This window comes from Rhincodon typus, chromosome 29, assembly GCF_021869965.1.
Source record: "Rhincodon typus isolate 14 chromosome 29, sRhiTyp1.1, whole genome shotgun sequence".
NCBI lineage: Eukaryota > Metazoa > Chordata > Chondrichthyes > Orectolobiformes > Rhincodontidae > Rhincodon > Rhincodon typus.
The window spans coordinates 5,473,042-5,488,317 of NC_063360.1; the positions used below are offsets into that span (position 1 = coordinate 5,473,042).

At 41.2% G+C, this 15,276-nt stretch overlaps 1 protein-coding gene across 1 annotated transcript in view; it reads left to right on the forward strand.

Annotated features, from left to right (window-relative positions):
• LOC109930150 (procathepsin L-like) overlaps positions 1-11,311 on the forward strand; it is a 17,205-nt gene extending 5,894 nt beyond the window's left edge. The window contains exons 3-7 of the mRNA XM_020529689.2: positions 207-359; positions 4,926-5,147; positions 8,797-8,962; positions 9,704-9,809; positions 11,212-11,311. Coding sequence (XP_020385278.2) covers positions 207-359; positions 4,926-5,147; positions 8,797-8,962; positions 9,704-9,809; positions 11,212-11,311 — 747 coding nt within the window. The remainder of the gene's footprint in view (positions 1-206; positions 360-4,925; positions 5,148-8,796; positions 8,963-9,703; positions 9,810-11,211) is intronic.
• The last annotated feature ends 3,965 nt before the right edge of the window (positions 11,312-15,276 follow it).

Sequence of the window (15,276 nt, forward strand, 5' to 3'; positions counted from 1 at the left end):
AAGTTGACATTTCGGGTCGGGACCCTTCTTCAGGTCCCAACCCAAAACGTCAACTTTCCTGCTCCTCAGATGCTGCCTGGCCTGCTGTGTTCCTCCAACTCACACTGTATTATTTCTTTATTGAAACGCACATAGATTTACTGTGTATTGCATTGAACCCCATTAAACATCATGATAAATAAATCTCCGGTTTCTTGATTTTGCAGACTGCTGAGGAATTTAAACAGTATTTGAATAAATTCAGCAAAAAGGAATCTGGGAACTTTACATTCAAAGTGTTTACAGCAAACAAGAATGTTGAACTGCCTCTGGCTGTTGACTGGCGTCCTAAAGGTTATGTTACTCCAGTGAAGGACCAGGTACAGTTTACTCCTACCAGTGATTACTAATGTATGAAGTTTTGGGGAACTGTCTGATCTTTCTGTGCTTAGTACTTGGTTCTTAGAGGCCTATCAAGCAGTAGGATATTCATGTTCCATTACATTAGCATTTACAGAGTGCCCTTGACAGAGTAAAAGATCCCAATGAGCTTCAACTGGTGTGATATCACACATAGTTTGACACTGAGTCACAGAAGGAGATTTAAGGTCAACTGACTAAAAATGTAATCAAAGCAGTAGGTTTTAAAGATCAACTTAAAGACAGAGAGGGAAGTAAAGAGATTAATACATATATATGAATGTCTGAATCAGGAGCTAGAGGAGGCCATTCAGCTCTATGGGCTGGCACCATCATCCAGTAAGATCATAGTTGCCCAGATTGTAATCTTAAATCCATAGTCCCACTTACCACTATTAACTTCCCAACCCCTTGCATAATAAGAGTCTGTCGATCTCTGCCTTAAAATTATTCAATGACTCACCACCTTTCTGGAACAGAGCTCCGAAGACTTATGACCCTTTGAGAGAAGAAATTTCACCTTGTCTCTGTAATAAATGGGCAACCGCTGAATTTTAAACAGTAATCCCTTGTTCTAGATTGTCCTACGAGAGGAAACATCCTTTCCACACCCGTTAGGACCAATCAGCATGTCATATGTTTCATTCACCCCCCTTACTCTTTGAAGCTCCAGCAGATACAAGCTGAGTCCCTCAAACATTTCATAAGAACATAAGAGCAGGAGAAGGCCATTCAGCCCTCAAGCCTACCCAGCTATTCTATAAGATCATGGCTGACCTGCCCTAGGGCTCAACTCCTCTTTCATGCCAGCTCCTCATAGCTCTCAACTCCTCAATATTTCAAAAATTGACCTACTTACTCCTTCAATGATTTATTCAGGCCTCCATATATCTCAGGGATAGAGAATTCCAGACAATTACTACCCTGTGGGAGAAGACATTTCTTTGCACCTCAGTTTTAAGACTTTTTAATAGCCTTTTTATGTTTCTTACCAAAATAGACAATTTCAATTTTCCTAAATTATACATCATTTTCCAGTAACTTGCTCAATCAGTTAACCTATCTATATCCTTTTGTAATTTCCTTGTGCTCTTTTCACAACTTACACACAAACAAGAAACAGAGTACGCTGTTCGGCCCTTTGAGCCTGATCTGCTATCTCTCATGGCCGATCTGATTCTAACTGCAACTCTACATCACTGCATATCTCCAATCATTTTTCAGCCTAATTAGTTTTCTATTTATCTTTGTGTTATCAGCAAATTTGGCAATTATATCCTCTGGCCCTTCAACAAAGTCATTATATAATTTGTAAAAAGGTAAGGGCCCAGTATTAATCCCTATGGTGTACCACTCATTACATCTTTCCAACTTGAAAAAGACCCATTTTCATCAAATTTCTACCTCCTGTTATCCACATAATTTACTATCCATGCCACCCTCCAGCATGAACTTTTATTTTTAGCAATAACCTTTAATGGGGCATCTTATCAAATGCCTTCTGGGGATCTAAGTACAGTCTATCTACTAGTTCCCCTTTATCCACAGCTAGTGTTACCTCCTCAAACAGCACCAATAGATTGGTCAAACATGATTTCCCTTTCATAAAACCATGTTGACTCTCCGTAATAACCTTGAACTTATTCAAGTGTCTTGTTTATTTTTAATAGTGAATTCTAACATTTCCTTATGACAAGATGTCAAGCTGTTGTTTCCGCTTTCAGTCACCCTGCCTTTTTGAATTCATTATCATCCAATCTAATGGGAGCAGCCCTGAATCAAGGGAGGTTTGGAAAATTAAAATCAGCACATCAACATCTCACTAACTACTTCCTTGAGACCTTAGGATAAAGTCCATCAGATCCTGGGCACTTGTCATGCTCAAATAATTTACTCAGTACCCCTGCAACTTCCCTGAGTTCCCCACCCATTCCACTTCCTGATGTCGCATTCCTTCTGGGATGCTTCTACAGTAAAGATTGAAGCAATGTATCTTATGAGAACCAATGTAAAATGTAAATTAATTCTTTGTTTCATAGAAAATATATTGTGCAGATACAATCCATTTAACCCATCAAGTCCAAACCAACCCTCTGAAGAGCGTCCCACCCAATCCCCATAACTCATCATTTCATATGGCCAATCCACCTAGCCTGCACACCTTTGGATTGTGGAAGGAAACCAGAACACCCGGAGGAAACACACACAGACACGGGGAGAATGTGCAAACTCCACACAGACAGTCACCTGAGGTTGGAATTGAACCCGGGTCCCTAGCGCTGTGAGGCAGCAGTGCTAACCACTGAGTTACCATGCCTTCTTTCTTTAAATATTCATAGAAACTCTTACAATCTATCTCTATATCTTTAGCAAGCTTTCTCTCGTGCTCTATTTTCCCTTCTTTATGTTTGGTTGGTCATTCGTTGTTTTTGAAAAATTCTGTTCAAATCTCTTACGAGTCATTGCCCAACTGTACGATTGCTCCTTAAGTTAGATACTATCTTTACCATTTGTACTTATATTAGATGGTGGGTTTGTCCTTTGGAATTTTTCTCACTTGTTGGAATGTATCTCTTCTGTAGCTTGTGAAATAGCCCCTTAAATGACTGCCACTGCACCTCTATTGACTTATCCTCTAGCCTAATTTGCCAATTCACTTTAGCCAGTTCTGCTTTCATGCCTTTATAATTGCTCATATTTATTATTTTTTAAAAAAGTCTCAGATCAAATCATCTCTCCTTGAAACTGAATATAAATGCAATCATGTTGTTGTTTCTACTATCTACGGGCACCTTCACTATGAGTTAATTAACTAATCTTAGCTCATTGCAGAATACCAGATCTTCTATAACCTGTTCTTTGGATGATTCCAGGATATACTTCTGAGAAACTGTCCTGGATACATTGTATAGTCTCCTCATCTAGGCAACCTTTGCCCATCCAACTTCTCCAGTCAATATGTAGATTAAAATCTCTCATGAGTATCATTGTGCCTTTCTGTCAAGGTCTCGTTGTTTCTTCCTTTATGCCCTACCTTACTATTCATTATTTTTAGGCCTTAACACCATTCCCACAAATGACTTCTTCCCTTAATCTTTTCTCGTTACTTACCAAACTGTTTTCCTATATCAGTTTCTAGAACTTAGGCTATCTCTCTCTATTGTGCTGATACCGAAATTAATTATCCTCCACCTTTGCATACTTTTCTGTCATTCCTATACTCTTCAAGATTGTGGTTCCAATCCATGTCATCTGGCAGCCATGTCTCTGGCCTCCAGGTCAGACTGAAAGCAGGAATCCCAAAGATATGGGCTTGGAAGCTAAAGGCACAGTCACTAAGTATCAACAATAAAATTGGAGCTCTTTCAGGCGGCAGAACTGTTGGCATCATAGTGATGCTGTTGGGACAGCAATCCTGGTTAATAATCTTGGGGATTTACCAGGATGTTGCCAGGTATGGAAGGTTTGAGTTATAAAGAAAGGCTGGATAGGCTGGGACTTTTTTCACCAGAGCATAGGAAGTTGAGAGGTGACCTTATAGAGGTTAATAAAATCATGAGGATTATAGATAGGGTTAATGGTAAGTGTTTGTTCCTTAGGGCAGGGGATTTGAAGACTGGGGACACTTTTTTAAGGTGAGAGGAGAGAGATTTGAAAACGACATGAGGGGCAAATTTTTTACACACAGGGTGGTTCACGTGTGGAATGAACTTCCAGAGGAAATGGTGGATATGGGTACAATTACAATGTTTAAAAGACGTTTGGATAAGCACATGAATAGGAAAGGTTCGGAGGGATATGGGCCAGAAGCAGGCAGGTGGGACTAGTTTAGTTTGGGATTATGTTCGGCATGAACTGGTTGGACTGAAGGGTCTGTTTCTGTGCTGTATGATTCTATAACTGTGATTATGACAGCTAGTGGATTTAAATCTAATTAATGAATCTGAAATTTAAAATATATTCTTTGTAATGGTGGCCATGAACATCATCTTGTGTTGTAAGAATCCATCTGGTTGAATAATATTCTTTAGAGAAGGAAACCTATTGTTCTGTTCAGGCATGGCCTACATGTGACTCCAGACCTATAGTAACTCTTAATCGCCCTCTAAAATGGAGTAGCAAACTGCTCACTTTAGGGAAGGATAACACATGCTGGCTTTGTTACCCACATCTGAAAGAATAAAGGTAAACAGGTGGGAGGGCTAAGGATCGGTGGAGGTTATAGAGATGAGAAAGGATGGGGTCCTTGAGGGAAAAGGAAAGCAAATTTTAAAATTGATGTAGCTCAGTAAGCGCAGGGGTGATGCACAAAAGAATTTCCATCAAGCATTCAAGTTTTAAAGTTCAGAAGCCTCAGCCTAAATATATGTGAGGTAGAAAATCATTATGAATGAAAGAAGAAATGGATAACAGACAGCTGATCTGATTTTAGATGAAGTGAAAATATGGCTATTGACTTTTAGTTGAGTTTTCTCGGTGCAATAAATTATCACAAACACTGCTCCCTGTGATTCTTTTTATGTTAGGGGCAGTGTGGGTCGTGCTGGGCTTTCAGTACTACTGGAGTACTTGAAGGGCAAGTTTTCAATAAAACAGGAAAGCTCATTTCCCTGAGTGAGCAGTACCTGATGGATTGTACCCGATCTGTGGGAAACAGAGGCTGCAATGGTGGATGTAAAGTGCAGGCCCTCCTATTTATTAAAGAAAATGGTATTAATTCAGAAGAATCTTACCCCTACACAGCAAAGGTAACTTCCTTTCTTTGTTTAATGCTTTTGGAATTTTTGTATTTGTTAAATGAGGAAGTATTTGTATCCATTTTTGGGTCTGTTTGTTTAAATTCTTCTCTGATAGATTGGCTAGTTCCTGGTAGAGATATGCTACAGATCTAGCACAAAGGAGTATGACTGCAATTGTTAGAAATCTCAGCCCCAGAGCACCAATGCAAGAGTTCCTTATGGTCTCCTAGGCGCAAACATCATCAGCTGCTTCATTGTTGACCTACCCTCTATCATCATAAGTCGGGATGTTCACTGATTTCAAAATAATCAGCAACATTTGTGACTCCTTCAATACTGAAACAGTCCATGTCCAAATGTAGCAAGACATGGACAACATTCAGACGGGACTGATAAATGGCAAGCACCATTTGCTCCACACAACACGACAAGCAATGACCATATACAAGAGAGGAGCTAACCATTGCCCCCTGATGTTCAATGACATTGCCATCACTGAATTCCCCACGGCCGACATCCTGGGAGTTACCATTGAGCAGAAACTGAACAGGACCACCTACAAGAACACATCAGAGGCTACAAATTCTGTGCTGAAAAATTCACCTTGTCCCCCCACAAATCCTGTCCAACAAATACCAGGTTCAATTAAGTCAGCAGTGTGATGGAAAACTTGCCTGGATGGGTGCAGCTCCAACAGCACTCAAGAAATTTGACACCATCCAGGACAAAGTGATCTGTTTGATTGGCAATCTATTAACCACGTTTAACCTTCAACCCTGATGCACAGTGCAGCAATATGTATCATAGATGGCAATAACTCAACAAAACTCACTCAGGCACCTTCCCAACCTGTGAACTCTATAATTTAGAAGGACAGTGACATGGGAACACCAAGTTTGTTGCCAACTCACATACCATCCAGACTTGGAAATTTATCACTGTTTCTTCACTGTCACTCCGTAAAAATCTGGAACTCTCCCTAACAGCACTGTGGGTGTTCCTATACCCACGGAACTGCAGTGGTTCAAGAAGGCAGCTCATCATCACCTTTTCCAGGGCAGTTGGGGCTAGATAATAAATGTTGGCCTGGCCAGTGACACCCACATCCCATTAACGATTAAAAGAATCATTGCAGAGTTTTAAGCCCACCCCCTTGCACACCGAGATCATGTAAGTGCAGAGGAAAATGGTCTCCTCCAATAGTGTGATTCCCTCTGTTAATGACCATCCTATCCAATGCTGTGGTGGACAGGACTCGCTAGGCTGGATTTCCAACTTGGACTGGGATTTGGGAGTTGGACCATTTTCTGTTGTCATGATCCCACCTCCTGCCTGATGCCACACTATTTTCATGATGGGGCAACAGCGAAAGGCTCACGTTGAGATCACTGCATCCACTCCAGGACTGAGTGGAGATGGAGGTGGATGGATGCTGAAGTATCCAGGTTAAACAAAAATCACTGGGACATCTGGCCAGTTCTCAAAAGGAATGTGAGACCTCTTTAAGTCTCATCCTCTGTCCCCATTACCCTCCCATGAACCTTGACTTTTCTCACCCCACTCATACCCCTTTATCGCTTCTCCATAATTCCTCATCCTCTTACTCCCTCAACCACTATCCAATAGGTACAGAACCTCTGAGTCTATTTATCACTTTGGAAAGTCTTTAAGTTGCTCATGTCTGTCATAATGAAGAGACTATTTTGAAGTCTATTTGATGAGAGTTCCCAATTTTTGTGCTGAGGTACAGCAACCAATGGCAGTGTTCCTCAGTGAGGAGCTGGTACAATGTCACCTATCATTACAGGATTTTCACAGGCACACAGCAGGAAGCAAAGAGCTGCAAAAGAAAAACATACAAACGTTTTTACATAGAACCAATAAAATACCGGGACACATACATGGGGTGAAGATTTAAAAAGGCAAAAAAAATTAATTTTTTATAAAATTTGCTAATTCATCATTGAGCAACAATTCATGAATAGAAAATTACTTTTTCAGTCCAGTCCTGATCTTCATCATGTTTTATTCGTCATTTGGATTCAGTTGCACTAAATTGGACAAGATGTAGCTTTAGAGATAGTAGATGCTGGAGAATCTGAGATAACAAGGTGTAGAGCTGGATGAACACAGCAGGCCAAGCAGCATCAGAGGAGCAGGAAAGCTGATGTTTCGGGCCTAGACCCTTCTTCAGAAAGCTTTAAATGGGTTTCTAACAATAAAAAGAAGTCCTCGCTGATTTGAACAATACTGGCTCTGGGAAGTGTTGTAAAAACTATTTCCTGTGTTGGAGTCCTGAGCGACAGACCATGGTTCAGGATTTCCAATTCTTTGCAAGTCTGACAAGCCGCATCAGCGGTTCTGTTTCTGAGGGGTAATGGCAGTGAATGGTGGTAATTCATCATTAACCCCACCCCAGCAAAGTTCAAGAATTTATTTCAACTTGCTCCATCTTGGAACCCCACGTGACTCCCTTGATGAGTTTAGTCAGGTTTGATAGAGTGATGGTACAGTGATGGGTGGGGAAGATGTGATAGCAAAACAACAGCATTACACAAAGGGTAGATAAGGTCTACAGTGTAGGTGAACAGGGTTTATTTGAATTAATCAACTGAAAGAAAAAGTGAAGAAAGTTAAGAGCTTAGAGAACTGTTGGAGCATATTGAAAGGGTGTAAAGGCACTGGGCAGGGTGCAGAGAACATTTATAATGCTGATAGCAGGAATGCATGATTACTCATGGTGGTCTTCTTTCTTTTCAAACAGAAGGCTGAGGTCGAGATCTTTATATTGATGAAAGGTAATGCTAATATATGGTAGACAAGAGAAGGTTTCCTGTGTAGAAAACAAGCATATCTAGAGACCATCAGTATGAAGCAGTCACTAAGAAACTCAATAGAGAAATTCAGAAGAAAATTCTTTATCCAAAGAGTGCTGAGAATGCAGAACTCATCAGCACATAGAGCTGTTAGAGCTAATAGTGTCGATGTGTTTCAGAGGAGGATTGACAAAGCACTTGAGGGAAAAAGGAACAGAGAGATTCAGATGAGGGAAAATAGGAGGAGGCTTGAATGGAGCATGGACTAGCTGGGCCAAATGGCGTGTACCTGTGCCAAATGTGTTTGAAGGAAAATGACCCGTAAAAATGTGTTCACTGTGGGGAAGGTAAATATGAGGAACACAAACTAAAATTTGTAAGTGCAGGAAGGAAAAACAATTGACGTTTTTACATTAATAGAAAGGTTTGGGAACTATGTTTCAATTGAAAACCATTGAAATATGTTCACCAAGCAACTAAAAACAGTCATGAAAAGTACATGAACTAAAAGAATCTAAAGACATGCAGATTAGGTAGATTGGTTGTGCTAAATTGCCCATAGTGTTTGGGGGTGTTCAGGCTAGGTGAGCTATCCATGGGAAATACATGATTACAGGGACAGGGGATAGGGTAGGTTAGGGGGGTGGGTCTGGGTGAGGTGCTGTTCGGAGGGTCGGTGTGGACTCGATGGGCCAAATGGCCTGCTTCCACACTGTAGGGATTCTATGATTTAACACTGAGGGACACAGTTGATTTTCTGGCTTTTCTTGATTGCTAATAATTCTATCGGTTTTGTATTGTGTAAACCTTTGTCTCTGCTTTCTCCAATCTCTTGGCTTCAGGATGGGGATTGTAAATCCAATAGAGATGATATTGTTGCCACTTGCAAAGGTGTCACAATTATTCCAAAAAATTCTGAAGCAGATTTAGCTGCAGCAGTGGCCACAGTTGGACCAATATCTGTTTCTATAGATGCCGAGCATAGATCCTTCATGTTATACAAATCAGGTAAGAGCTGGGTTTATAATTAACGTACGCAATGTAACAAAACTATTAATGGTTGAAACAATTTTTGAGTGAACTTTAAAAAGTTCAGACATGATGAAATTGACAATTAATTGTAATTAACTTGTTTAATATTTTAGTATTCAATGACTATTGTCTTGTAGCACATTAAGAAACAAGATTGAGCATTGTGCTTTGAATATTTAGCAAATGGAGAATAATAGATTATTGGGGAATGGTGCAAATAGTATTTGTCACCAGAGAACGCCTGAGCTATTAAACAAATTTCAGCACCAACCATTTTTTTGGGATTTATGGCTATTTAAAGTTGTTCTTAGTTGCCATGATATTTAAATAATTCTCCCATCGTACAATGAAGATTCTCTGAAACTGTGCTACTGAAAGGGTCAGAACAACAGGGCGTATATTTAATATGGTTTATGAAAGGGACAAAAATAGTGTGAGAAGCAGATTTTTTATACAGTGAGTAGTTAGTGTATGGAATGTTCTGGAAGTGTAGTGGAGGTAAGTTCAATTGACTCCTTGAAGAATGCAAGAGATAAATATTTGGACAGAACTACTTCACAAAGAAATGAGGTAAAAAGCAGCAACTTGGCAGATAAGGCTCGTTTGAAGAACTGGTTCAGAGATGATGGGCTTCTTCAGTGCTTAATACTTCGGTGATTCTGGGATTTCTGCACTTCAATTCCGAACTAACAGGTACAAATGTTTCTTTCATTCCAGGTATATTTTATGAGCCCCGTTGCAGCTCTGTCAATCTTGACCATGAAGTGTTGGCAGTTGGATATGGGACTAAAAATCAGAAGTCATATTGGATTGTTAAAAACAGGTATGTGTCTCAGAGAGCCTGTAGTTTCAATGTCTTTCAATTCAATCTCCAAGTTTAAATCAAAATACCGAAGTACATTACTGTAGGTTTTCAATTAACTTTAACAAAACCTAGCAAAATACATTTAGGGTACCAATCACCCCTTCCTTTTATGGCACCCTTTGACCTTAACCATTTGGAATGTTTACTCTCTTTTTAATTTTTTCCTGAAGATGCAAGGGGTGTTGTAAATGCTGGGAGCAGTTATTCTACAGATAACTGAGGTGGATCTTCACATAATCCCTATAGTTTGGCCCATCAAGCCTGTACTGATCCCCTGAAGAGTATCCCACCCAGACCCATCCCTGCATTTCCCATGGCTAATCCTCCTGGACTGCACATCCCTGAACACTACTGAGAAATTTAGCATGGCTAATACACCTAACCTGCACATCTTTGTGACTATGGAACGAAGCCAGATCACCTGGCAAAAGCCCATACAGACGCAGGGAGAATGTGCAAACTCTACACAGACAGTCACCCAAGGCCAGGATTGAACCTGGCTCCCTGGTGCTGTGAGGCAGCAGTGCTAAACACTGAGTCACCACACTATCCCTTGTATGAGAGCAGAAATTCTACCCACCCACTTACCCATATGCTTGAGCAGACAGTTTACAGGAGTCAGGGCCATTCTAATTTTCTAATCTCAGCACCATTTACAGCATTGACTGGGTGTCAGTCTTGGGGAGTGAAACATCTGTGGGCTTTTGTAACAGTGCAAATGGGACAATTGTCTTAATTCAACATACTTCCCTACTGCCATCGATTGCTCTGTAAGAGGGACATTTAAAACTTAAAATCCTCACCCTCAGGCCATTGATTAACATTGGACAGAAGTTTTGGACATATGGCTCTTGTAGTCAGTGCTGTTAACATGAAATTAATAAGAAAAATGTCATAACCATCTTATTATATTTTCCTCTATTGCAAATTCTGATTGAGGTTCAACTATTTGGTCCTTCCTGGTGGAAAATATAGGGATCGCTATTGGGAGAAGGATTTATCTGTGAAACAGTTGCTGAATTCACAGTGCAACCTTCAGTCTGGCTCAGTTTTATTTTGAGAAGTTGGTTCCCTTTCTACAGAGGCTATTTTTTCATTGCCTATTAGTGTTCGATCTCTTGTGTTTGTAATCATCAGCAAAACTTCCTATTTCACAGAATATCCCTTCCTAACAGCCCTGCGGATGTCCCTATATCTCAAGGACTGCAGGAAGGCAGCTCCCCATCACCTTTTCCAGGGCAGTTAGGGACTCGCCATAAATGCTGGCCCAGCCTTTGAAGTCCATGTCCTATGAATTAATGAAAAGAAAAACTGATGTGCTTTACCCGGACTTGATACAACGTTGTTTTTAAAATTTTAGCTGGGGAGCAAATTGGGGCAATGAAGGATATGTTCACATGGCTAAGGATATGGATAACAACTGTGGAATTGCTACAAGTGCCGTTTATCCTGAGGTGTGATTGATCAGCTGAGGCTGGCTAAAAGTTCAACAACAAGAATCAAAATGATGACTGACTGAAGCTGCTGAATTTAAAGATTAACGTTGATGCTATTTGTCTCCATTGATCTTTGTTATTGTTGTTTCTGGAGGATTAATTACAAATATTAAGTTAAAATATAGATAAACATTTCTCTGTTTTTGGTAGGAACAAGAATTTGTTGATTAGGATCAATATAATGTGTAAACTGCATGCACTTCAATACTGTACTTCCATTTGAGCATTTTATGGATAATAACATCATAGCAGTGTCCTTTAAAGGGGTTTTTCTTACATTGAAGTCTGCCATATAAATGTAAATTGTTGTTGCAGTACATTAAAGATCATTACTCATCAGTCTGTGAAGCTTGGTCATTTAAATAAAATTATTGTTTAAGGTGGGTGCAATTGGTTTCCAAATCTGTTGGATGTAATCATGGAGATTTCCAACACATGACTTACTGCCCTGCCTCCTCACTCTCTGTCCTGGTCAAGGGACCCTCTCTTATCTCTGATATTCTATAATTGACAATATTTTATAAATGATCCCTACGATTTTTGCTGGAAGTTGGCAAACTGAACTCCATGGTGAAGGTGCCAGTTTTGATGGTTGATGCCAGATAGGTCTTCTACTTGAAAAGCTGAATGGGGACAGACCCACACTTAGACAGAGGGTTTAATCAAGGATTATTTTACCATGCTAAAGAGAAAAACCAAGGTGGTACGGTAGAATAATGATTTGGGAATACTCAGCAGATTGTACCAGGAGGGAGCAGAGTCCAATAGCTTTAATAGGATGCTGGTAACTAAGATGCTGCGTAGAATCTCCCTGACTTACCTGGAGCTGAGGGAAGGCTGGATGAATGGCCAAGAAGATGGGGAACTGAATTAGGACAGATACAGTTCTGTAGTTTCTTGTCCGTGGGTTACAGTTTTGGTATAAAGTTATCAGAACCATTTGGCTTTCCCGCTCCCGATCGTTGGGAAAATCTTTTGCAGTCATTAGCATCCGTGAATATTCATTAACACTCTAGCCTGCTGGAATTCCATTCATGGCTGCAATCTTGTCAGGGAAAAATGAGAAACATGTAGATTTCCCAGGTCACTCTGCATCTCAGAGCTCTGCAACTCTCACCATTTAAATACCAACCTTCTGGTTTATTCTTACTTTATTCACATTTACCCCCACGTCATTGTACACGCATTTCACCTGTATATATATATATATTCATGTTATTTATCATTTAACCGTCTCACAACTTATGTTCGCTCCTATTTTTGTGTCATCAGGAAATTAAGCAACCATATCTTCTGTCACTTCATCCAACGGTATAAATTTTATTTTTACTTTTCGCAAACTGTAAAATTCTAAATGCAGTTGATCCTTGTGGCATTGCATCCATCACATCTTGCCAACCTAAAAAAGACCCATTGAAGCCTGCTTTCTGCTTCCTGTTAGCTACTCGATTTTCCTACTCCACATGGTGCAGTATGGGAATATTCAACAGGCCACTTTACCATGTAGAGACTGCTATAGGCCAACCTTCATCCAACTATAAGCAGCCTAATTGGTAAGGACTGGGTCAAGATCCCAAATAGAAAGCAAACTTCTCATTCCTAGCCTTTCCTCTCAGCTCAGGTACACTGAAGCGGACATTTGACCAACATAACCCCAGTAGCCAGACCGGCATTGCTCAGGTCAGGAAGGATGGGGAGGAAGAACAAGGTTTGCCCAGTGACAGCAAAATCAGTGACACGAGGCTCAGGGAGCTGAAGCAGTGTATGAGAAAGCAGTGCCTGACAGGAGAATCCACGCTGTTGAACAGTGTACCACAATGAGCATGCACTAAAGGCATTGCAGCTACCTGAAGATGAGTGAAAGGCAGTGCTGGAGAAATCTTTAGATGAGTGGAGAAGCCATTACCTACATCTGCTACCTCATCCAAGCCATCTTTAGCCATGTGGATTGGGAGGCAGCACTTTGTAATCAAAGTTTCCTAATAACCAGCTTCTTTCTAACCTCAATTGGATATGTGTGTGGCACCTCCCAACCAGTGACTTGGGAGTACAAGGGTGATTTCAGAAATGCCCTTTACAGGGAAACAATACAATTTATCCAGTTCACTCTATAACCAGATTTGCACCATTGCTGGAAATGCGACAGACTGGAATTCTCTTCAGTATAAACAGCCATTGACTGAATGCATGTGGTGCTCGCAACTCCATGGCATCATCCAGCTAGATTCCTGAACAGGAAGACGCTTTGCTCCCCCTCATTATCCAGCCTTGTAACCACAGGCAACCATTTCCACACCCAGGAGGTGTCATATCACTCACATTCTGCGCTGGCTCTCAGATTCCTCGAACATTCATTTCCTCACAGCATCTCCAGAGGTGGCTTGTGGGTGACAAGGGTTACCCATAGATGGCATGGCTAAATGACTACAGTGCACAGCCCTCAGGTCGATGCTTACACAATGCTACAATGCTGCCCTTACATCCACTTTGACCATCGGTGAACAAACAATGGTCTTCTGAAGATACACTTAGAACCATAGAAATAGAATTGTAGAAATGATATGGCGCAGAACGGGGCCATTTGGCCCATCTTGTCCATGCCAACCCAGACACGCAGATGCCCTTTCTAATCCCATCTTCCTGCACACAGCCCATAGCCCTTTAGCTTAGAGCACATAAGGTTCAGAGGCAGGTACTTTCTGAAGGGGTTTAGGGTCTCTGCCTCCACCACTGACTCAGACACCCATCACCCTCTGCGTAAAAAACATGTTTCTTCACATCCCCTCTAATTGTTCTGCACTTAGCATGAAACTATGACCCCTGGTTTTTGAAGTCTCTGCCAAGGGAAATACGTTCCTCCTGTCTGTTCTGTCCCTAACCCCCACAATTTTGAATAGCTCAATCATGTCACCCCTCAGCCTTTCCTAGTCCAAGGAAAACAATCCCAACCTCTCTAATCTCTCGTCATGGCTCCAATTCAACAGCCCTGGCAACGTTCTGGTAAATCTTCTCTGCACTCTGTCTCGAGTAATTATGTCCTTCCTATACTGAGACCAGAACTGCATACAATACTCTAGTTCTGGCCTCACCACTACCTCTGTAGCCTGGACTGCTCAAAGCACAATCTTGTGCTCTCTGGAAAGGGACTCTAGAATAGAAATTGTCTGCTGCGCCCTGCACAACCAAGCTCCATGATTAGATTGGTTCTTAGAAGAGTGGGAGATGGACAAGTTACCTGTCTGCTTGGATGTGAAAGGAAAGGAGTTGGTCACAAGTGATGAAAGAGCCAGTGCTGATGATGACAATGTGGAAGAAGTCAGGGTAGGGCTGAGTTGAGGCAGACAGGCCTGAGAGGAGCTGGATTTGAGGGTGAAGGACATGGTATTTGCAAATGTGGACAATTAGGACAATGAGCCAACTACTTTACAGTGGCATTCCTGCCCTCAAGGGGACGATTGCTTTATAAGACCATAAGATATAGGAGCAGAATTAGGCCATTCAGTCCACTGAGTCTGCTCCATCATTCGACCATGGATGATATGATTCTCAACTCCATTCTCCTGCCTTCTCCGTGTGATCCTTGATTCCCCTACTAATCAAGAACTTATCTATTTCTGTCTTAAAGACTCCCAATGACTTGGCCTCCACAGCCCTCTGCAGCATTGAGTTCCACAGATTCACCAACCTTTGGCTGAAGAAATTCCTCCTCATCTCACTTTGAGGCTGTACCCTCAGGTCCTAGTCTCTCCTACTAGTGGAACATTTTCTCCATATCCATTTTATCCAAGCCTCTCTGTATTCTGTATGTTCCAATCAGATCCTTCCTTATCCTTCTAAACTCCATCGAGTACCAACCCAGAGTCCTCAAATGCCCCTCATGTGACAAGCCCTACATTCCCAGGATCATTTTTGTAAACCTTCTCTGGATC